The 24,248-nt window shown below is 42.4% G+C and overlaps 1 protein-coding gene across 1 annotated transcript; it reads left to right on the plus strand.

The window, feature by feature from the left end:
- The first annotated feature begins 5,598 nt into the window (after positions 1-5,598).
- Positions 5,599-24,248, plus strand: LOC142219128 (scavenger receptor cysteine-rich domain-containing protein DMBT1-like). The gene is made up of 15 exons (XM_075288093.1): positions 5,599-5,662; positions 6,714-6,746; positions 8,387-8,502; positions 8,567-8,695; positions 10,154-10,183; positions 10,787-10,816; positions 10,910-10,974; positions 11,025-11,117; positions 12,011-12,073; positions 12,754-12,816; positions 17,491-17,708; positions 19,262-19,363; positions 19,570-19,745; positions 21,097-21,485; positions 23,996-24,248. Exons 1-15 carry the CDS (start codon positions 5,599-5,601, stop codon positions 24,246-24,248), a joined length of 1,824 nt encoding a protein of 607 aa, XP_075144194.1.

The raw sequence follows: 24,248 nt of genomic DNA on the forward strand, positions 1-24,248 counted from the left end.
GGGGTGCTACTATATATATATGTAATATGAAGAGAAAAAGCACACACCTATAGGAAATATAGAAATATAACCCGCATATAAATACCATCAAATACATACCGCAGCTGCGCTCTCACATGTCTTCGTGGTACTAGAACGCAACACAAGCAGCTGACTATTAATGTGTCTATTCCTATGTAAAGCCAAGTTCACACTAACATATATATTATGGCGGGTGTTCCATCTTCTTCAGGAGTTCTATTCGTTTTTGAGTCCGTTGTTCTGATCACTAATCCAAGGATAACCTACAAGGCCAAATCTCCAAAATGATCAGTCAGTTGTACACAGTCATGTGACTTACCGTCATACATGAATTACTTACATTTTTTGAGCTGGGATATTTATTTCATCCTTTTGACTTTTATACCCTGGAATAAAATTACAAGAGCTTTTGGACATCAAAACTGATGATTTGTTTAACAGATTTATTTTACAGGCTTTGGGCCTGTATGACAAAAGGCTGCTACTGCTACCATAAGGCTTTGGGCCTGTATGATAATGCCCCAGCACAGGCTTTGGGCCTACATGGCAACACACTGCTACTGCTACCATAAGGCTTTGGGCCTGTATGATAATGCCCCAGATTGGGGCATTATCATACAGGCCCGTAGCCTTATGGTAGCAGTAGCAGTCTGTTGCCATACAGGCCCAAAGCCTGAGCTAGCAGTAACAGGCTATTACTACTACCACAGGCTTTGGGTCTATATGGTAATATCCCAGACCACGTGACATCTGGGATATTACCATATAGGCCTGAAGCCAGCTTGGATTAACATGAGCACAAACAGAATGCCTTTCCCCCCCTCGGCTTATACTCGAGTCAATAAGTTTTCCCTGTTTTTTTGTGGTAAAATTAGGGGGGTCGGCTTATATTCGGGTCGACTTATACTCGAGTATATAGGTAACATACGGCAGTTATACAAGTGAATATACTGGTAAAAGTCCATCAAGAGACCAGGAAGCGCCTTCTCCAAGCTCTTGTTGAGATGAAGGTTTACTACGGTCAGATCTGTGATAGCCATGTAAAATCAATAATTATTTCAGGTTATGGAAGGATGTTATTTTATTTGCAAAAATGACGACGATCAAAGAAGATCTTCAGGTTCTAGACAACAGCCTTACACATAAGAAAGGGCAAGCGGATTTATGTCACTGTGAGGAGGGGCCCTTCCTAGCATGGCTGTCATATAAAGGTCATCTGTATTGTGGAACTGTTTCTATTCATTTACATTGTCTTCATATTCTATCATTTTCTTATTAGTGTCGGGGTTTTGTCTCAGGCTTTAGAGTGTTGAATTTGTGGATATCAAGAAGTACAAATGATAAACTGAAGCTCCTATGCAAAATCTCCGACAGGATCCATTTGTATTGCTAGCATCTTCTTATGTGGCACCCAGGTGGAGGAACCTGTGTATCACCAAACTGGTTTTGCTGTCAGACAAGGCCCATAGGAGTGGCCAAGCACACTCCCCATTACTCACTCTTTAACCCCCATACAGGGATCTGGACTTGGTCGTGAGGAGTCTGTCTCGTTCTTGGAGGGGTCCTGGTGTTGACCAAGCAAGTCAAGGACCTGGCGCGCAACGTGAATACAGACTAAAAACATCTTAAGCACAATACTGAAAGCAGGCACAGTGAAAACAAACAGGCGTTCAGAATTGGTAACAGAGGCCGGGCCTAACACAGGAATACAAACCTGGACATACATAATAGAAGGCCTTGAGGACAGGTGTAGCAAAGATATAAACATAGCATGATCCCATAGGCCAAAATGGAAGGCTGAAGGCCAAACATCCCTAGAAGAAGACCTGAAAGTCACTGGTAGCAGAGCTACAAACACAGACCAAGCTGTAGGCCAAAAACTCTTAGCATAAGGCTCAAAAGTCAAAAGCAGAGAAACAGAGAGCAACCCTTAGGTCAAACATTCTTAGCAGAAAGCCATAGCTAACAGAAGTACAACCATGGTGGAAACCAGTAGACCAAAATGGAAGCTGGAAGGCCAAACATCCCTGGAAGAAGGCCTTAAAGTCTCCGGTAGCAAAAGCACAAACACAGACCAAGCTGTAGGCCAAACATTCTTAGCAGAAGGCTCGAAAGTCAAAAGTAGCAGAGGAACAAACATAGACCAGCCCTTAGGTCAAACATTCTTAGCAGAAAGCTTGAAAGACACAGCTAACAGAAGTACAACCATGGTGGAAGCCAGGAGACCAACATGGAAGCAGGAAGGCCAAACATCTCAAGAAGAAGGCCTGAAAGTCTCCGGTAGCAGAGGTACAAACACAGACCAAAGTGTAGGTCAAACATTCTTAGCAGAAGGCTTGAAAGCCACAGCTAACAGAAGTACAACCATGGTGGAAGCCAGTAGACCAAAATGGAAGCAGGAAGGCCAAACATCCCAAGAAGAAGGCCTGAAAGTCTCCGGTAGCAGAGGTACAAACACAGACTAAAGCGTAGGCCAAACATTAACAGAAGGCTTGAAAGCCACAGCTATTAGATGTACAAACACAGTGGGAGCCATGAAACCAAAATGGAAGCCAATATGGCCAAAGATTCATATCAGAAGGCCAGAAAGCACTCGGTGGACAACCGAGTCCACACAGGAATATGAAACACATGACAACTTGCAGCTGAGCACTCTAATCTTTACAGAAATAGGAGTATGAACAGGTCCGGTCAAAATCCATACAACGTATATAAGAATGCTATCCTACCGCTACATACATGAAGTCATATAATACTTACTGTCTACTGCGGTCGTATCAGGACAAAAGGGGTGGGTGTAGAGTACAGTCCTTAGCCAGAGGTTGGATTACACTACTCTGGGCACCTTCTCTCTGGGGGCAACTAAATAATCCTATTAAGAACAGTTCACAATTATTACTTCTGATTATTTTTATTATTTATGGTACATTTCCAAAGCCGAATACAGACAAAAGTCTTCTTTTCTTATCTAGAACTCTAAGATGACAATGAAATTGTCTTTTGTAAAGAAATTCAGCGGCTGTTATTACCATTCCTGGAACCCTTGTCCCGTTTCCATCATAAATAAGGACTCATGTCTATGACAGGGTAACCACCTGCTTGTGGAAGTTCTCTTCATCCTTATCCAATGACACGGTGACTCCAGTTTCAGCAGTTTCTTAAGGTTACTGACTATTAAGATAAGATATCTGCAATATCAAATCATTAACACAATGGAGGAGGGTTACAAAAATAAAGGCAAAAACAGAATTGGTTGCTCTGATTCTTTTCTTTGTACTACTTGTCCTTAGAAACCTCTCCCCTCTAGAAATTTCTATTTTTTTGTGCAAACTGCTGACATATGATCAAGGAGCTTGTTCTTCGCCATTGGTCCTAACTATAGCAAAAAATTTAAAAAAATCCAGAATTTATCATAAAAATTGTGTTTTGAAATCACTGGAACCAGTAGTGTAAATAGGAATGGAGGAGCCTTGTGGCAAACTTTTGAAATCAACCCCCCCCAAAGACCCCAATTGACCGATTTCCTCCCCACCATATTCCTGCACACACTATTATGCCCCATAGTGGCCCCTGCACACAGTATTATGTCCCATAGTGGCCTCTGTACACAGTATTATGCCCCATAGTGGCCCATGCACATAGTATTATGCCCCATAGTGGCCTCTACACACAGTATTATGCCCCATAGTGGCCCCTTCACCCAGTATTATGCCCCATAGTGGCCCCTGCATACAGTATTATACCCCATAGTGGCCCCTGCACAAAATATTATGCCCCATTGTGAACCACCCATGAACAATTATTATACTATACCCAAAGGGTATATAATCGGAGATCCAGAGGAGGACACAAACATAAATAACACTGTTACTTACTTCTCCTGGGCTATGGTGCACTCCCCACTGATGTCAGCCATCTTCAGTGATGGAAGAGAAGTCTCTTGAGCAAGGGCTTGCGTTGCGGCGCATAAGGACGCAAGCCCCGGCCCATGTGACGTATATGACGTCACTCACCAAGTAGACCTGAAACCTTCTGGAGCCAGGAGTGGTAAGTTTTTTATGTTCCCTCAACTATCCTAGCCCTTCGATGATTATACTTAGGGCTCTGAAAAGATAATGTTGTTTATGTGGCTCGCAGACCTCACTTACCGATCCCGGCTCCTGCTCATAGCCACCTCCACAGAAGGGGAAGCACCGGCAGCCGTGAGCAGGAGCAAGGATCACTAAGTAAGTAGGGCCCATTACCTTCTGGAGTTACTCCAGCAGGTAATGGCCAATTTAAAAAAAACGCAATGATAGCGGCTGCCGCTGAACACCCTGATGTCTCGGTCCCTGTGGCAGCCACCAGTGCTGCTACCCCGATAGTTACACCCCTCACTGGAACATTAGCACATAGGGAGCACCTCACCTCACTGTATGAGAAGCCCCGCCCTAGAGGAACTATTTTGACCCTGTATCTATTGCCTAATTTCCAGCATGGTGATGTCTATGTTCTCCATTTCCATGCCTTGATGTTGTTTTGGCGTTCCTAAACTTGAAACCCAAAACAAAGGTATGTGATGTATCTCATTTCACACATTGAGATGTTCTACTCTCGTTCCAGAACTGTAAATATAAGGGCTGTAGAGGGACAATGCCACCCAAGTCCTGGTGCCTTCATCTTACATGAGGACACAACTATTAATAATATCACATGGTAAGTGAAACCACTGTTCTGACATTTGCTATAGGGCACAACTGCTTCAGTGGTTAGATCTGTCTTGGAACCTCAGTCCTTGTCATTGTCATTTGGAAATATGGCAAATGTCTTGTTGACTCTTCAGTGTAGACTTAGTTGGGCACTGAATCCATCCTAGTTATACTAGGAATCTGTCCAACATAGACTAGATGTTCTTCTCTGAAGCTCTTATTGTTCTGGTACGCTACTGTGTATTAGCCCAACCTCATCATATACGAATAGAAGGTAGTGCTTGGAGAACTATTGACATTGTTAGAAAGTGGATGGTTATAAAGTAGTAAAGTGCCGTAAAAAACATCTGTCACAAATATAAGGGGAATGCAAAAGAGGTGGCGTAGTAACATCTGGACAGGGTAAATACATAGAAGGTTGTCCATGTTGTCAATGGTCGTCAATGGTCCAGGTTGTCCATGGATGACGGTTAAAGTCTGCCAGATCAGGAGCTATGTGAAGTAATACAGAGTGACTCTCCATTCTGGATTATTGAGGATACCCCGGAGAGACACTGGAGGTCACAGTCTAAGCAGAATCAACTGACAATGACGATATACAAATATTATACTTTACTAATGCCCCCATAGACAAAAATTCTTGATACACTTCAGGTGTGTAAGCCTCACACCTCCTTAGACAGTATCACAATAGTATAATGCCTTATGAAGTCTTATGTTTGTTTTATTTCCAACCATAACATGTAATAGTCGCGCACCAAGTCTTATCTCTTTAGCTGTTTCGTGCCAATTTCCTGATTCTTCCAAAGGTGTATATGATGGTGCCAAGAATCAGCGCCCTTATATATGAGGGACCAACTCCGCTGTCCTCATAACTTCATCATCCAGCATGGCGACTATGGTCCTACTGCTCCCACTTGTGCTCCTGACATTGCCATCTCACTCTACCGCAGGTAAGTGCTGGCATATTGTATCTGTGTATATGCTATGTGATATTTCGTAGGGTTTTAAATCTATCTTTACACAATGTAGATTACCGAACATTAGTTTAGTCCAAAGCTTTGATCATAACTTACATTATGTATTGGAAATCTGAGTCAAAAATGTCAAGGTACAGAAGTGTCCAAAGTTAAACATTTTCCCAAATATAAATAAACATTTCGCGGAGTTTTATAGATTTTCTGTGACCATCTTAGTGGTGATATCTGTTATCTTGCTGGGTTACCAATGGATTTCACCATGAATGCGGGAACTTTCTATGATCGGGAACTTCTCAGAAACCCATCCATGATTTCCTTATTGTGGCCGGGTTATCTTCTCATATCATAAGGAAAACAAGCCCCAGACCATAGAAAATTCCTGCATTCATGGAAATGTCCATTGGAAACCAATCAAGACAATAGATATCACCACTAAGATGGTTAGAAATTTTTCAAACTGCAAAATTTTTAATTGAATTTGCAAAAATATTTAACGTCTACAAATGTGCCTATTATATTTATGGAATTAAATTTTGTTCAGAATTCCAATTTTCTTGTAACTCATTCTCAGAAAAGTGTATACCCAAGTCAAAGGGTTGGAAGGTTAAGGGGTAGGGGGTTGCTGGAAGCAAAAATTGTTCAGGTTAACACAAATATTAGTCAAATGTCTGCCACATGGGGACTGGATGCCTTTCTTGAATGGAAAAATATTATGGATTATGGGTCTTAGATTTTGGTAAAACACAAGTTTATCCAGGGTTTTATACTGATTGCTGGATATGGAGTCGGGAAGGATTTTTTCCCCCTGACATGGGGTAATTGGCCTCAGCCTCATGGGGCTTTTTGCCTTCCTCTGGATCAACACTGTAGGGTTATAGATTGGACTTGATGGACTGGTGTCTTCATTCAACCTCATTTACTATGTAACTATGTTATATATATGCAATACATATACTTAGAAGGCCAAACATAGTGATCAGATGACTGTCCGCTTCTTATTCCATTTTTAACTTATTCATTTTAGACTTTGGACCACATCAAGATGGCAGAGGTTATGGTATGTCCCTTATATGTCCGTTATATGCAATATGTTTTGATACTACATTGACTTATAGGCAATAGACCTGCTGTAAACGCTTTTTTCAGCATATAAAAACGCGTTTCAAGTATTTTTCATGGTACTTTTGGTTCAGTCTTTTTTGCAACATCTTAGGCACTCACTTTCCTCGACATTTTCTATAAAGAATCCTATTGGGACACCCCCCCCCCCCGAGCATGTTATGTTTAGTAAAAAAAAACAATGGCACCGAGTCCCAAAATGCTACAAGAATAGCAAAAATGTAAAGCTTCAGGACAATTTATGATGACAGTATTTTCTATGGCGATTTTTCGATTTGACTTATTTTTTTTACTAGTTTGTCTTTTTGCGACAAATTTATCAAAATGGTTCAGGTCGGTTCATTCTCAATGTATGAGGGTGTTAAATGGTACCATAATATTCTGTATGACGTACTGGCAGATATGTCACCTCACCCGGGTTTCCAGGTCCTCTCCTGAACACCTGATGACTATTGATTTTCACCCGGCTGCCGGCTCACTAGTGTTCACTGTCCTGTGACGTCACCTTAGTGCAGTGAATATTAATGAGGAGGTTCCCAGGAGATCCTCCAGCAATTTAAAGTTTAACTTAATTTTTTCCAGTAGGTATCTGCTAGGATTTGAACCCATGAAATGGAGAAAGCAAGGCAACTGTATTAGTTTCAACAGTTTTTTCCTTTTATGCAGTATTGTACTGTCCCTACGTAATGTATTAGTATATAAAAATATCTCTATATACCCGTACTGTGTCTATAGAGGGATCGGTGTCTCATACACAAGATATATCCCACTAGGTGTATACCAATACAATATACTGCAGTACTATTATATTCACTTCTATATGCTAACGATTATGATAACCCTGGGTGCCTACAATAGACACCCAGCGGTCAAGGAAATGGATCACTGCTCCTGGGTCTTGCTCCAAACAACACCACATCTGCCTATAAGTTGTGCCTGGGAATATAATGCAATCAGCTTCCTCCAAGTGCAGTACCACACAAAACCTGGGAACAGGTGGGGCACTATATTTAAAAGAGAGCAGCCATGTTTTTTCTATTCCTGGACAACCCCTTCAAATATGATTAGAAAAAGTAGATTACATTGAATCAATCTATAATGTGTTGTATCTGTCATTTATTTGCAGGGGGAAGAATAAACACCTCTGGTAAGTCTCAGTCCTTCACGTGCATCTAGAATATAGAGATGGGCAAATTGGTTCGTAACAAACCAGATTCGTCTCGGACCAATTAAAATGTCCGCCATGATTTGCATTGCGGTAAATTATTATACTGTGGGGGGTCCTCAGACCCCTGAGTATAGGAGGTGGAGGCCCAGGGGAGGTGACAGACATAAAAACATTTAGACTCACCTTCTGTTACCTCTCTTGTGCCCCCTATATATTTGGTATGTTGGTAAATTGTAGAAGACAGACGACCAAATGCTGCGTTTTCAAAAACACCCGCATTTTTGAAAATGGCAGCATGTCTATTATACCTGTTTTTTGCTGCGTTTCGGTACGCAGGGCCTTAATCTGAGTTGTTTTCTAACTTTTATGACTTGAATTTTAATAATGAGGTACATTATTCTCTTATGTAGCATTGTCCTTGAGATTGGCAAATGGAACCCGTTGCTCTGGTCGAGTGGAAATCTACTATAATGGAGAGTGGGGTACAGTTTGCGATGATCTTTTTGATATGACTGATGCAGAAGTGGTATGCCGCCAAATAGGTTGTGGAAGACCCATCGCCTGTCATATCGGTGCTTATTTTGGCCAAGGAAGAGGACCAATTGTTATGGATGATACGAATTGTTCAGGAAGTGAAACATATCTGTGGAATTGCTCCCATCGAGGGCTGGGCAGACACAACTGTGGTCATTCTGAAGACGTCGGCGTTACCTGCAGAGGTAAAGTGTGACAATCAGATCTTATTTATCACAGATGATAGTCTTAGAGATTTGGATCATCTTCAAAATCCTTCAACCTACCATACATACACTGTTTCCAAGACTTTGTTTAGGTATCCATTAGAGATGAGCGATCCCGTTTGGCCGACCCCAGTGTATAATAAGGGAAGAGCCTGTAAAATAAAAAATGCTGATACTCAACTTCCCTGGTGGTGGATCCCAATACTTTTGGGCCTCTTCTCACCTCTCCTGTGATGTCATAAGTCCACAGGGATGGCTGAGTCTGATTGGGACTCTTGGGCATACCGATGTCATGACACTTGAGGCAAAACATCATGATGTCAGCAGATCCCGTAACGTCACAGAAGAGGCCTAAAGAGAGTGAAGACACTGGGGAACATGCCTCTTCTGTGATGTCATGGGTCCATGGGGATGACTGAGCCTGTGATTGGGGCTCAGTGGTCACATGGGGCATGCCGATGTCTTAACACTTATGGCAAAACATCCTGATGTCAACATAACATCACAGAAGAGGCCGGAAGAGGCCTAAAGAGGATTAAGACGCCGGGGAACATGCACTAGATGCTGTGAGGGAGCCCAAGAGAGGGAAGGTGAGTAACAGTGTGTTTTTACTTTACCGCACCTCTCCAGAGGTGCACAGTGGTCTCTTCAAACATGTGATCCGTGGGGTCCTTGATCAGATATTGATAACTTACAGTAAGGATAGGCCATCAATATTTAACCCTGTTACGTCTTGTAAGTTGTGAGTTGTGGTCTCCAAGGACTAGACTTGGTTTTCCAACAAATTCCACAAATGCTTGATCGGACTGAGGATTGGGAAATTTGGAAGCCAACATCATGACCTCTTTGTCATGTTCCTGAAACCATTCCTGAACAATTCCTTGTCTTCTTCTAGATTCAAATCCGGTTACTACTAAGGCACCAGATAGAAACATTTATCTGACCTATAGCAATTATTGGATCAACTTTCTAATTAACGTTTTTTTAGCATTTTAAAGATTTTCTCCAACCATCTTAGTGGTCCCAGTCTGCTTTGTTGATGGCAAGCAGGGCTTTTCTCTCACTTTTCAGGCGGAAACCCGGCGGACCCCATTATAGTTTAAGGGGTCCGAGAGTGTCTGTTTAAGAGGATAGGATCCATTCTGGGGGTCTCCAAGCAGAATCCCGAACGCTGGTGTAAACCTAGCATAAGATGGTTAGAGGAAATCTGTACAACTCTGCCACATTATTAGTATTTATATTTGTAAAAATAGCTAGTTTTTAATTTTCTACAAATATAAATATATTATGTTCATGGGAAAAACCTTTACGCTATCTTACCCTTTGCACCCTATCTCTCTTGTATAAGATTGCATGAATTTTTTAGAGCATTTGTATAATTTATAGGTAGGTAATAACAATATGAAATGTAATATAAATCATTCTATTCTTTTATAGACCAACAACCTAGAATTTCTACAACATCAGGTAATGCTTTAGGAATCACTCCTCAGATAGAGGAGGGGGGAGGTGAGAACTCCAGGATTACTGTGCTGTCTATCTTCAGCTCTTCTACTTATCAGCAGGTTTAATTGAATTTGGCTGATAAGGGCTGAGATAAGGAGACCATTACCTCTGTATGTAATGCAAGCTGACTCAAATCCAGCTCTGCTACATCAGTTTCCACATCAGCTTTATACTGTGGTAATGCATTTACAACCAATCCCTCATTACTGACTGCAAACATAGCAGATAGCAGAGCAAGTGAGACCCCGCCCACCAATGTGCCGAGAAATCCAGGAAGTGAAGAGAGCACAGAGCCTGCGGGGCTGCAGAACAAGAGTTATGGGAATACCCCTTTAACAATGAATTAGGGAATTGCTAACCATGTCTATTACGAGCTTGTAGGATCACTGGGGCTTTTCCTATATCAAATTTAGTAACTTATATGGTCATATGGTTCTTTTACAGGTCCAAAGCCTTTTATTTCTATAACACCAGATATTGTGTAAAACCAAATGTCTTACTAGAGTTTGTTTTTTACACTCTGTAGTAAATACATGTTAAATCTGCTATATTCTTCCCCCTTAGGTCGGCCGTACTCTACAACTACAACATCAGGTATAACTACTCCCATCTCATTTCGAGGGTAATGGGTTTCTCCATAGTGATCGATACAAGTTCTCAATATTTATCACCTTCTATCATTTGTAGATAAAAGCACAGAAATGTCTACAGAAAACCTTACAACCTCAGGTACATTGTCTCTCAGGTTTCTGGTACCTTTCTACAGTTTATGAGCATTTTTCCGCCTTTTTCTTATATCCAGTGTTGTAAACTTTCCCATTTTTGGGCCATATCAAGTTACAGAAAAAGTTGAACCACAGTGGATGGAGCTGGCATTATATAACACACCCGAATTGTAAAGATATTTAGCTTTACTTTTATAGCACCATCCTATTCTGCAACGCCAGCGCTGTCCCAAATAGGGATCACAATCTACATTCCCTATCAGTATGTCTATGGACCTTATGAGTAGAGATGAGCGAGTAGTGTTCGATCGAGTAGTTGTTCGATCGAATACTACAGTATTCGAAATACTCATACTCGATCGAATACTACTAGTTGTTCGAAGTTTAAGGTTCGATGCAGAACCAGCGTTGATTGGCAGAATGCTATACATTCTGCCAATCAACGCTGGTTCTTCTCTTACCTTTAGAAGTCTTCTCCGTGCAGCGTCCCCGCGGCGTCTTCCGGCTGGAATTCACTCTGCCTAGGCATCCGGCCTAGGCAGAGCCGACTGCGCATGCGCGAGCATGTCCTCGCATGCGCAGTCGGCTCTACTCAGGCGTCGGGCCGGGCAGAGCCGACCGCGCATGCGCAGTCGGCTCTGACTAGGCCCCGATGCCTAGGCAGAGTGAATTCCAGCCAGAAGAAGACGCGGGGACGCTGTGCCGGGAGAAGACTTCAAGGAGAATCCAGCCCGACCCTCACTCGTGGACTTGGTAAGTATGATTTTATCGAATTTTGCGTACCCCTGAAACGAGCATTTCCCCCCATAGACTATAATGGGGTTCGAAATCCATTCAAACAGTCGAACAGTGTGCGGCTGTTCGAATCGGATTTCGAACTTCGGACATTTTAGTGTTCGCTCATCTCTACTTATGAGTAAATGTGCTTTCTTCATATAGCAAAAAATATAGAGTATGCCACATCTACTCCAAAGACTGATGTTATGCTCCTTGAATCTCTTGTGCCTTGTATTACACATAGTACAACTATACAATATGTAACTACCCCCGTGCTATTTTCAAGGTCCAACGCTGTCTTCATCAGAACCCTTATATCCAACCCAGAACCCCACCTCTACATCTTATGGTAAGTGTAACCGATGGGATCATGGACACACTATGCTACCTAACCGGTTTGGCATTGAGCCACTTCCAAGGGTGTTATCTAAGTATCCTCCCTATCTCCCTATCCTCCCTATCTCTCGGAGATCCAACATCAGCCACTGTGATAAATCTGGTGGCCTATGTGGACCTAACCAAGTGAAAAAATAAAAATAGTATACACTGTCCAAGCAGTTCTACCAATATGACCAAATAATAGAGCTAACCTACACATGACAGTGCTTCAGTTGTGGATGTTCACGCCGAGCTTCATTGACTCATCATGATCGGTTTGATCATGTTATAGTGATATTTGTCCCATTTTCCTTCCCTATAATCCGGCTCTGGTTATGAAGCTATAGCACAACTCCTAACATGTCATACACTATATTGTACAGTTATATCTCTACTATAAGATTTAGTTTTTTTGTTTTTTGAGCTAAGGCAATATGTAGACTATGTCTAAAATACTGTCTGTATCCTGTTTATCAGAGCCCTCGTATACCACCTCTGCACCGTCTGGTAAGTTCAGAGCGACACTCTCACCATAGAAATTTATAAACCCTTTCAATCTTTTCATTGGATTTTGTTGTGTTATGTAATAAAATATTATCATAATGCAACAAGTGTCAAGTTAAGCTTTGCTATATATGTAAATACCACTAGGCTCATTACTGTCTTCAACAGAACCTTCGACTACTACCCAGAATCCCACCTCTACACCGTCTGGTAAGTTCACAGAGACACAAGTATCATAGGGATTCAATTGCTTGTAGTATAGCATGGTGGCCATTCATATGGAAGTGCATGGTTAAGCAAAAGTTCCGGCACAGAAATTCACCTTACCTTGCACCCACCAGCTGCATTTCAGCGACTTCACTGGGCTTGTTAGTGACTCATTGATACGGAGTCTATGGTGCTGGCAGAGACATCCAAGCAGAGCAGTATGCATGGACAATCCAGGTCTGATATGGAACTCAAGTCCATAAAGGCACATATGGAGTGGAGTTCTTGTCATAGGAAAACCCCTTTAAGGGCTCGTTCACATCTGCGCCCGGGAGTCCGTTCTGCAGGTTTCCGTTCCCTGCACAAAACAGGGCAGGAGACGGAAACCTGCCGCCATCTTTCAAACCTATTCATTTGAATGGGTTTGAAAAGTGTCCGGCCGTGAGCGCCAGTGAGCGTTTTAGGCTCTTAGCAGCTAAACCATTTTTTTTCCGGACATGTAGTACTCTGTGTCCGGTTTAAAAAGAACGGTTTCACCGCGGAGAGCTCAAAACGCTCACCGGCGCTCACGGCTGGACTCGGCATGACAGGTTTCCGTCTTCTGCATGCAGAAGACGGAAACCTGATAATGGAGTCCAGACGCTGGTGTGAACCCAGCGTAAGGTGCTGATACCAGTCATCAGTAATTTTTTTGCATTGCAGAAATGATCTGGAATAGCACAATACCTGGTAAGTAACAAATATTTCAGTGATACAGTGATTCGATACAGATTTGCGAACCTATATTTTGGGGGTTCACCATTCACTAATCATTCTTATACACTAGGATAGGTGCAGAGAAATAATAAACCCTTAACTCATAATATCCGGTGATCTTCCCAGGATAGGCGTGAATTATCTTGAGGAGGGCGACACAGACCAAGGGTATTTGTCCTATTTGCCCTCCCTATAATCCAGCTGAAGCTATAACACAACTCCCAACATATCATATAGTATATTGTACAGTTATATCCTTACAATGAGATTTAGAATTTTTGTTTTTTAATCTAAAGCAATATGTAGACTATTTCTAATACTGTCTGTATCCCATTTATCAGAGCCCTCATATACCACCTCTGCACCGTCTGGTAAGTTCAGAGCGACACTCTCATAGACATTTATCAACCCGTTCTATCACTTTTCATTTGATTTTGTTGTGTTATGTAATAAAATATTATCATAGTGCAACAAGTGTCAAGTTAAGCTTTGCTATATATATATATATAAATACCACTAGGTTCATTACTGTCTTCAACAGAACCCTCAACTACTACCCAGAATCCCACCTCTACACCTTCCGGTAAGTTCGCAGAGACACAATTATTATAGGAACTCGTCCCTAATGACACATATGGACAAGGGTTCTTGTCATAGGAAAACCCCTTTAAGGCTGGGTTCACACAATGTATTTTGGCTCGTAATTTGGCACGTAGACGCTGCGGGAGCTTTTGCGGGCCATATACGCTCCCATTGATTTCAGTGGGAGCCGGGACCGTATACGCGGCGCTATTTTGCGGCTGCCACAAAATCACGGCCGCAAAATAGCGCCGCGTATACGGTCCCGGCTCCCATTGAAATCAATGGGAGCGTATACGACCTGCAAAGTCCCACACGCCGTATACGTGCCACATCACGTGGCACGTTACTCTGTGTGATCACCCCCTTAGCCGTAAGATGCTGATACCAGTCATCAATTTTTTTGCATTGCAGGGACTTTTTTGGACTTTTTCCTTTGTAATGAGCACCCTCTTGTGATCAAATTAAAGTATGAAGATTGACAATGAGTGTTGTGTCCAAATATAACGTTAGACAAATTTTGCAGTATTTCATTGTATAGTGAATTTATTGTTGTCATGTCTAATATTAACGCACTTGGCCTTTTTATATGAATATATGACAGTGTCCGGTATAATCCAATAAAAGTAAAAAATATCGACATAAAAAAATTGTTTGCAAATCTGAAGTTTTCATATTAGAGATCACTTAGAGTTAGATAGAAGAATATAGAGCATAGAGTTCTATACAGGCATAGGTCGCCAGTCACAGGGCCCCATAGCAATGCAACAACCCTTTAAGTAAAGTTGGCCGGTGAAGAGGAAACAGTGAAAGCTTTTACATTGATGATAAAGGTAAAGGCTCACTCTAGTCAGACCCCCATTTTATATTGATAAGTGAATACAATGTATTTCTATTCTTCTAGATATTACCGGCATGTGTGGGGGAATACTAACCGAACCTTTTGGCAGAATTACCAGCCCTTTATATCCCAGCTATTATCCTCTCAATATTAACTGTACATGGGAAATCCGGACAGCACAAAATACAGTCATCGAACTCAACTTTCCCACTGTAAAGTAAGTAGCGGACAAGTTCAAGAACCATTTCAAGATCGGGCTATTTTGTCTAGTTCGTGACTAAACTAATAGTCATACATGTGTCCTGCTACTCTACTCAATCTCTATGGGAGCTGAGTAGAGTAGTTTTGTGTATAGGTTCTGCCGCTCAGGTCCCTAATATGTTTCAGGTAAAGCAGGTTTGGTATGAACCATACCTTAAATTGCCTTAAAACATAGTGTATAACACTGTCAGGGCTCCTAGGAACCGATCTATAATACATAGTGTATGACACTGTCAGGGCTCCTAGGAACCTATCTATAATACATAGTGTATGACACTGTCAGGGCTCCAAGGAACCTATCTATAATACATAGTGTATAACACTGTCAGGGCTCCTAGGAACCTATCTATAAAACATAGTGTAGAATACTGTCAGGACTCCTAGGAACCTATCTATAATACATAGTGTATAACACTGTCAGGGCTCCTAGGAACCTATCTATAAAACATAATGTAGAACACTGTCAGGGCTCCTAGGAACCTATCTATAATACATAGTGTATGACACTGTCAGGACTCCTAGGAACCTATCTATAATACATAGTGTATGACACTGTCAGGGCTCCTAGGAACCTATCTATAATACATAGTGTATGACACTGTCAGGACTCCTAGGAACCTATCTATAATACATAGTGTATGACACTGTCAGGGCTCCTAGGAACCTATCTATAATACATAGTGTATGACACTGTCAGGGCTCCTAGGAACCTATCTATAATACATAGTGTATGACACTGTCAGGACTCCTAGGAACCTATCTATAAAACATAGTGTAGAACACTGTCAGGACTCCTAGGAACCTATCTATAATACATAGTGTATAACACTGTCAGGACTCCTAGGAACCTATCTATAATACATAGTGTATGACACTGTCAGGGCTCCTAGGAACCTATCTATAAAACATAGTGTAGAACACTGTCAGGGCTCCTAGGAACCTATCTATAAAACATAGTGTAGAACACTGTCAGGGCTCCTAGGAACCTATCTATAAAACATAGTGTAGAATACTGTCAGGACTCCTAGGAACCTATCTATAATACATAGTGTATGACACTGTCAGGGCTCCTAGGAACCTATCTATAATACATAGTGTATGACACTGTCAGGGCTCCTAGGAACCTATCTATAATACATAGTGTATGACACTGTCAGGGCTCCTAGGAACCTATCTATAATACATAGTGTATGACACTGTCAGGACTCCTAGGAACCTATCTATAAAACATAGTGTAGAACACTGTCAGGACTCCTAGGAACCTATCTATAATACATAGTGTATAACACTGTCAGGACTCCTAGGAACCTATCTATAATACATAGTGTATGACACTGTCAGGGCTCCTAGGAACCTATCTATAAAACATAGTGTAGAACACTGTCAGGGCTCCTAGGAACCTATCTATAAAACATAGTGTAGAACACTGTCAGGGCTCCTAGGAACCTATCTATAAAACATAGTGTAGAATACTGTCAGGACTCCTAGGAACCTATCTATAATACATAGTGTATAACACTGTCAGGGCTCCTAGGAACCTATCTATAATACATAGTGTATAACACTGTCAGGGCTCCTAGGAACCTATCTATAAAACATAGTGTATAACACTGTCAGGACTCCTAGGAACCTATCTATAAAACATAGTGTATAACACTGTCAGGACTCCTAGGAACCTATCTATAAAACATAGTGTATAACACTGTCAGGACTCCTAGGAACCCATCTATAAAACATAGTGTAGAATACTGTCAGGACTCCTAGGAACCTATCTATAAAACATAGTGTATAACACTGTCAGGACTCCTAGGAACCCATCTATAAAACATAGTGTAGAATACTGTCAGGACTCCTAGGAACCTATCTATACAACATAGTGTATGACACTGTCAGGTCCTGTGATGTCCGGCACAATTCTGTGGCATTACCAACCCAGAGCTGTGGCCTTTGATTGGGCAACTATGGTCACACCAAGCATCATGATTTCATGATATCGTGGAGTCACGGCATACCCAGGCCACTGCTAAGGCCCTTTCACTGGCCTCAGTGCTGAGCCTGGGCTAATGATGTGACCAAAGAGTGTGGGAGATCGCTGGACGAATCTCTATTTGTTCAGTTTCGTAAAACACTGGAGTCCCTGAATTGAGCCTGGCTCGGTATAAATCGATTCGCCGATCTTTAGTTTCTGTGTGTGTATGTATGCAGTACATGTTCTTATTGCTTTATTGTTCTTTTTACAGCTTAGAAAGTTATCAAAATTGCACATATGATTCTATTTGCATATTCGATGGACCTCCTGGTCCAAGTCCTGTTCTTGGGAGAATTTGTCAGTCAAGAATACGCTCATTTCGTTCATCATCGAATATTATAAGCATCGTGTTCATATCTGATGGATCCATACAAAATACGGGTTTTGAAGCTTACTATACCACTGTACCGGCAACAAATAGAATGACAGGTAACAATGGAAGCAAATTCAGGCCGACAGCCCTTAACACTTTGTTACACAATTTTTGTTGTTTCCATATTTTTCATTCCTTTCACCTTGCATTGCTTTATTGGAACACACCCACGACTACAATATGGGGGCCCCGGGGGTTTTGGTCAGTAAAGCGTGTTGTAGCCCAGATGGAAGACATATGATGGCTGGAGACATTACAATTTCATGGTGTAAAAATTTTTTATTATCCAAAAAGTTTAAGACCAAGAATTCTGTTTACAAGAAAGATTCATTTGTAGCTTTATCGATTGACTATTATAATATATTATGTATTTTGAAGACGCATAGACAATTTTTTAATTTTTTTTTTTTTTTTTTACAAAATTTGCAGAAAAATGTGGAGGCATCTCAACAGATTTACAAGGAGCGATTTATTCATACAGAGCTGATTTTCTGGATTCTGACAATTGTGTCTGGCATATCAATGTTGACAGCCGTTACAAGATTCACCTTTCTTTTTCAAGTTTCAAGTAAGTGTGAACATGAAGCAGTGCAGAGATCATCATCAAGCTCAGGTCATTGAGAGAGAATGGAGCTGGAAGCAGACAGCGCTGCTCGCTGTGTAGTGGCCAGGGCAGGTACTGCAGATCAGCCACATTCAATGGGAGCTAAGTTGCAGTTTCTTTGGTCGACCACTTTGGAGAACAGCGCTGTCTGCTTCCTGCTGCATTCTCTGCATTAGCTGCTGAGGACAGCTAATTGATGGGGTGCCAAGTCTGATATTAGTGGCCTATCTTTATGATAGGTCACCAGTATTTTTAACCTGGAAAATCCCTTTAACGGTGGAAAGGACAAGCACAATATTAGACAAGGATTGACCTCTTCTCTGCTGGTCCTTGCTGGTTTTCAATGGTCCGTGCTTTGTTTTCGTGCATGTAGCCTCAGTGGAGATGGTAGTAGGTTATGTTATGGATGTTATATTATGTTACTATACTAGGATTTCCCGGACTGACCACTGACCAGTGCATCAAAGTGAGTTATGATACAGTGACCTGCCAATCTCTACTGTACAGAGATGACAGCTTTATTTCAGTTTAGTCCCATAGTGGTCGGGCAGTCCAGGAGTTTTATGCACATGGCCATGGTCAGACAGGGAACTACGGCCCATATGGGCTTAACCACTTTGGAGATGGAGCTTTACCCCCTAGGCTCCCATGTCCAATATGGAAGCCAGCTATGTAGAGTCAGATTACATTTAGGGATGGCTCCTCGAGTAGATGGACACAGGAGGACACAGTTTTTGTAGCCATTTTCCTTCAATATTTTTGATCACCTTCTTCTATCATTGGCCCACCAGATGCTTTACATTTTTATTTCTGTGATATTTATTGAGCAACGTCTTTCTTGTTTGCAACTGATAAGATAATATACGGTTTTGTCATTCATGCTCAGTATGATAGATTCCCGGTCCTGCCATTCCTACTCATTGTCCGTCTACGATGGGACACCACGGGCATCTCCTTTCCTTGGACAGCTTTGTGAGACATCTGCAAGGTCTTTCGTCTCCTCAGCTAACAGCCTGAGTATTGTGTACTCCAAACTCCATGATGACACCGACTTGGGCCTGACATTCTATGCAACGTATAACGCCGTCTTCCAAGACAACACAAATGGTAATTTTACCCCTAGAAATGACCTTACACTTTTTATTGTGTAAACATGGCCACTTATCAGCACTACCTTATTTTATTTATAAAAAATTTTGCTCAGTTTTTTTCACATTTGGGGCTATTTATAACTTGGGGCTATTTGAGTTCTATTTAACTTTTTGTTTTTATTATTTATATATTAAATTTTTTTACCTATTTGTATTTTCCAGTAACTCTGTCTTGTCACTCGGATTACATGGAAGCTGAAATCTCTTTACAGTACTTGGAGTCCTTGGGTTACTCTTCTTCTAATATTTTCCTGAAAGACCCCGAATGTCGCCCCCGAATACTAGGTGACAGGTTGGAGTTTCACATTCCATATCAGAGATGCCTAACAAGTAAACAGGTAGGGAAATGTGTAGCCAAAGATGAGACTGATAACATATTCACAAAACGTCTTCAAGCATCTTCAAGGAGTATTGTTGGATATAGTTGATTAACCTCTTCACAACATGCAGTGGGCAGATGTTAGGTAAAACATGGCAGCTGCATAACATGGTGGCAATACCCATGATCAGTGCCCGCTCTGATCGTGAGGATTAGCCCTTTACGACGCATCAGACAAACATCTTTTTACTGGTGGAGCTGGTCCCATCCCAATAGGAAATAGTTGTCAATTGTCTCTCAACTCTGGGGAAGGGGAAGAAATACTTCTTAAATCAAACAATCCCAGAATAAATCCTCGATTCAGTGATCCATCTCCCTAAATCTTGAACCCATAACAAGGCCCCTCTTGAACTTGCTTAATGAACCCACCATCGTAAGGCTTTGTGGCAGAGAGGTCGCTCTACCATTAAAGGATGTCCCCCTGTCATGGTCACAGACCCTGGTGTAAGAAAAGGATTTGTATAAGACAATCGTATAAGGAAGCGTAAACTATTACTAAACCATAATTGCATCTTAATTTAGGAAATGAAAGCAGAAGTGAATGGAATGTAGGAAAGCTCCAAAACCTCATATAGAACCACACAACTCATAAATAGCCCCTGCACAGGATCACTTCTCTTATGGGTATTGCAAAGTGTCTCGTCTTTGTATATATGAGAACAGTACAACTATTCTATTCCTGCATGTATGGGCGCTCTTATCCTCTATCTACAGGCACTAAACCTGACGTTATTGTATGTGTATGGTGACAGCACAGTACCATTTCTCTTAGGGGTTTTCACACCATGGTGTTTAGGTTTGTTTTTCTTATCCATCAGAGGATCAGAACAATAGGCATAAAACTCCAGATGGAGGGATATTTGTATCTGTCATCACGTACGGCAGGTTCACTCCGGCATTCCGGTTTTCCATTCTTTGGGTCTGCTTAGGGACCTGAAAAACAAAAATCCAATCTGCTTAAAAAACGGTTACCTGTGGAAACCCACGAACCCTATAGATCCTAATCGGGTCTGCTGGGTTTCCAGTCCTGCTTGCATTGTTCAAGTGTATTCGGGGACGTTAACCCCTAGCCTGAGCTCAATCCTAAAGTAAAAATGTTATGTGCCGCAACGTGTAGTATCCCGAAAAGTAACTTTGGGCCATACATCAGTGCCAGAGGTGAGCCGCAAGTTTGGATTCCCTGTTTATTACATTGAAACAATATTCAGTATTATCCTTCGACTGCATCCCCATACATATCTACTGTATATGTTGTAGTGTAGCATAGAGTTGGATGACCCTTCAAATATTTCCCTTCTTTTCTCCTGCAGGTTCTCAATGACACCATCACCTATATAAATACCCTCTTCACATATTCTATGGACCCCGTGGTAATTTACAGAAAGAAATTAAACCTGACTCTGAGATGTCAGATGTATCAAGATACAATAGTAGATTCTGTGTATGAAGCCGATGACATCATGGACAACTCCTTAGTTCAATATGGCTTGTATTTAGCTAACCTAACCTTCTTCACTACTCCAGATTTCATATACCCGGTGTACCTCTATCCATACTATGTTAAACTCAATCAGAATTTGTACCTACAAGCCACCTTGGACACCACAGATCCCGACCTGGTCTTGTTTGTGGATACGTGTGTGGCTTCTCCAGATCATTTTCATCATTCGCTAAATGTTTTCTATCTCATACGTAATGGGTAAGTACGGGTAATACTTCCAATGGGGCCATGCAGATTTCAACGGATTCATGAATATAATTGGGGTCATTTATTAAGACTGGTGTCTCCTACGCCGGTTTTATTTCATACACCCACTGGCGTGACTTGTGCCTCAATTATTACGAGGCTCTGAGCTCCTAACAATACATTTCAGATATAACTCGTGCTAGTTTTCTGGAGTTCTAGTGAATCTGTCAAACGAGGCGTCTCCACTCTGGCGAGTGGCAAGTAGATCTGAAAATGAAGCGGTGCTCTTTTGGTGCAATTGACTGTCCTTCTAAAATGTGTCACTTTTGTTATGCTGTTACTATACTAAGTTCCCCCCAATGTCTGAAGTTTTTTTACAAAAAATTCTATGGCATGGACTAAAGATGTGTACGTGCCAAGCGAATCGTCGGTTCGGTCCAAAATTGTTTGGATGGAACCAGAAGGGAAATTGTTACACTTGACGGTCCCTACAGACCCCACAGTATAATAAGGGGAGGCCCAGGGGAGGTGATAAAAAAAAAAAAAAAAAAAAAAAATATATATATATATATATATATATATATATATATATATATATATATATATATACTATTCTTCTTTTACCTCTTTGGGCGATCCAGGTCTTTCTCCTCTGGGCCGATGATTTTGTGGTGCTCTTCTGTAATATCGTGATTCATGGCGTGCCCAGATCCCTACTGAGACCCAATCACAGGGCCATTTTAGTTAGTCAGAGACAAATTTAAAATTGTTCTGTGTTGTTAAAAACAGCACAATTAGGGGCAACACGGTGGCTCAGTGGTTAGCACTGCAGCCTTGCAGCACTGGAGACCTGGGTTTGAATCCCACCAAGAATAACATTTGCAAGGAGTTTATATGTTCTCTCTGTGTTTGCGTGGATTTCCTCCCATTCTACAAAAAACATTCTTAAATGAAAAAAAAAAAATTACATTGTGATCCCTATCTACATTTAAAAAATATAATAGAACAATTTGGAATATTTAGATCGAACCCAGCTTGCAGGGCCGGCTCCAGGTTTTTATGGGCCCTTGGGCGACAGAGCCTCAGTGGGCCCCCTTGTGGAGGAGGTGGGGGAGTCGGGACACTGCACGTAGCAGATGAAGTGAGTGATGTCACGCAGGAGTGTGGCGTCACCAACGCCATACCTCCCAACTTTTGAAGAGTAGAAAGAGGGATAAAATGTGTGGCGTGCCGCAGCAAATTTAGCTCTGCCCACTTTTATGTTGACTCTGCCCATTCTCATTCATTTTTCGTGTGCTCCCACACAGTGTAATCCTCCTACAGTCACCCGTAAATTATATGTCCCCCTCCATCTCTCCCCCAGTTTCATATACACCCTTCCTCTGCCCCCAGTTTCATGTCCCCCTCCATCTCTGTCCCCAGTTTCATGCCGTTCTCCCCCCTTCATCTGCCCACAGTTTCATGTCCCCCTGTCTCTGCCCCAGTGTCATACCATCCCCCCCTTCATCTGCCACAGTGTCATGCCGTTCTCCCCCCCTCATCTGCCCCAGTGTCATGCCATTCTCCCCCACCTCATCTTCCCCAGTGTCATGCCGTTCCCCCCTTCATCTGCTCCAGTGTCATGCCGTTCTCCCCCCTCATCTGCCCCAGTGTCATGCCGTTCCCCCCTTCATCTGCCCCACTGTCATGCCGTTCTCCCCACCCCCATCTGCCCCAGTGTCATGCCATTCTCCCCCCCCATCTGCCCCAGTGTCATGCCGTTGTTCCTCCACTCATCTGCTCCAGTGTCATGCCATTCTCCCCTCCCTTCCTCTGCCCCAGTGTCATGCCATTCTGCCCCCCCTCATCTGCTCCAGTGTCATGCCGTTCCCCCCCTTCATCTGCCCCAGTGTCATGCCGTCCCCCCCCTTCATCTGCCCCAGTGTCATGCCGTTCTCCTCCCCCCTCATCTGCCCCAGTGTCATGCTGTCCCCCCCCTTCATTGGCCCAGTGTCATGCCGTTCCCCCCCTCCCCTTCATTTGCCCTCCAGTTTCATGGGCCCCCTTCATTATGTTCCACCTTAATGTTTAACACAAAAAACAAACAAACACTTACAGTCACATTCCATCGCTCCCCCGCCGCTCCTCTCTCTGCTCTCACGCCATTCCGATAGTTATAGGCGCGATGTGACGTCGCAGCGTTAAAGCAGGAGCTGAGCTGTCACAGCTCCTGCTTTAATTGCCTATGTATTCAGCTCGATGAGCTGAAATCGGGACAGGCAAGTGCTGGGGCGGGCAAGTGCCGGGGGGCCCCCAGAGGCTCTGTGGGCCCCGGCACTTACCCGACTACGCCATGCGCTGACGCCGGCCCTGCCAGCTTGGTATTAGTCGATTCGCCCATCTGTAGCATGGACATAAAGGTTCCATTAATGGTAACATCACCAATGAGTTTAGTTTTAGTAGCCATCACGTGGCCATTTTATGTTCCAATCTATCATATTTGTTGCCAAAAACTAACAGTGTTTTTTCTTATTATATTTCAGGTGCTCACGACTCTCAGATTATCGCACCTATTATTCTCCCTCGCAGAGCACACTGAGATTTGGATTCAATGCATTCAGTTTCTTGAGTCGTTTCTCCAGTGTGTATATCCAGTGTCAGCTGGTTGTGTGCAATAGGTTTGATAGATGGTCACGCTGTAACCAGGGCTGTATGCCAAGGCACAAGCGAGCGGTGGAGTCCAAGCAGGAGAAGATTCACGCTGTTGTCGGACCTATTACGCTTCTGAATTCTTAA

The sequence above is a fragment of the Leptodactylus fuscus genome, chromosome 10, assembly GCF_031893055.1.
Source record: "Leptodactylus fuscus isolate aLepFus1 chromosome 10, aLepFus1.hap2, whole genome shotgun sequence".
NCBI lineage: Eukaryota > Metazoa > Chordata > Amphibia > Anura > Leptodactylidae > Leptodactylus > Leptodactylus fuscus.

Bases quoted from the DNA above. Each gene is read 5' to 3' on its own strand.
- LOC142219128 (XM_075288093.1), top strand. From the start codon at position 5,599: ATGGCGACTATGGTCCTACTGCTCCCACTTGTGCTCCTGACATTGCCA. The intron at 8,503-8,566 runs GTATGCCGCCAA...ATTTTGGCCAAG, and splicing joins ATATGACTGATGCAGAAGTG to GAAGAGGACCAATTGTTATG. The intron at 11,118-12,010 runs GTAAAGATATTT...GCTATTTTCAAG, and splicing joins TTATATAACACACCCGAATT to GTCCAACGCTGTCTTCATCA.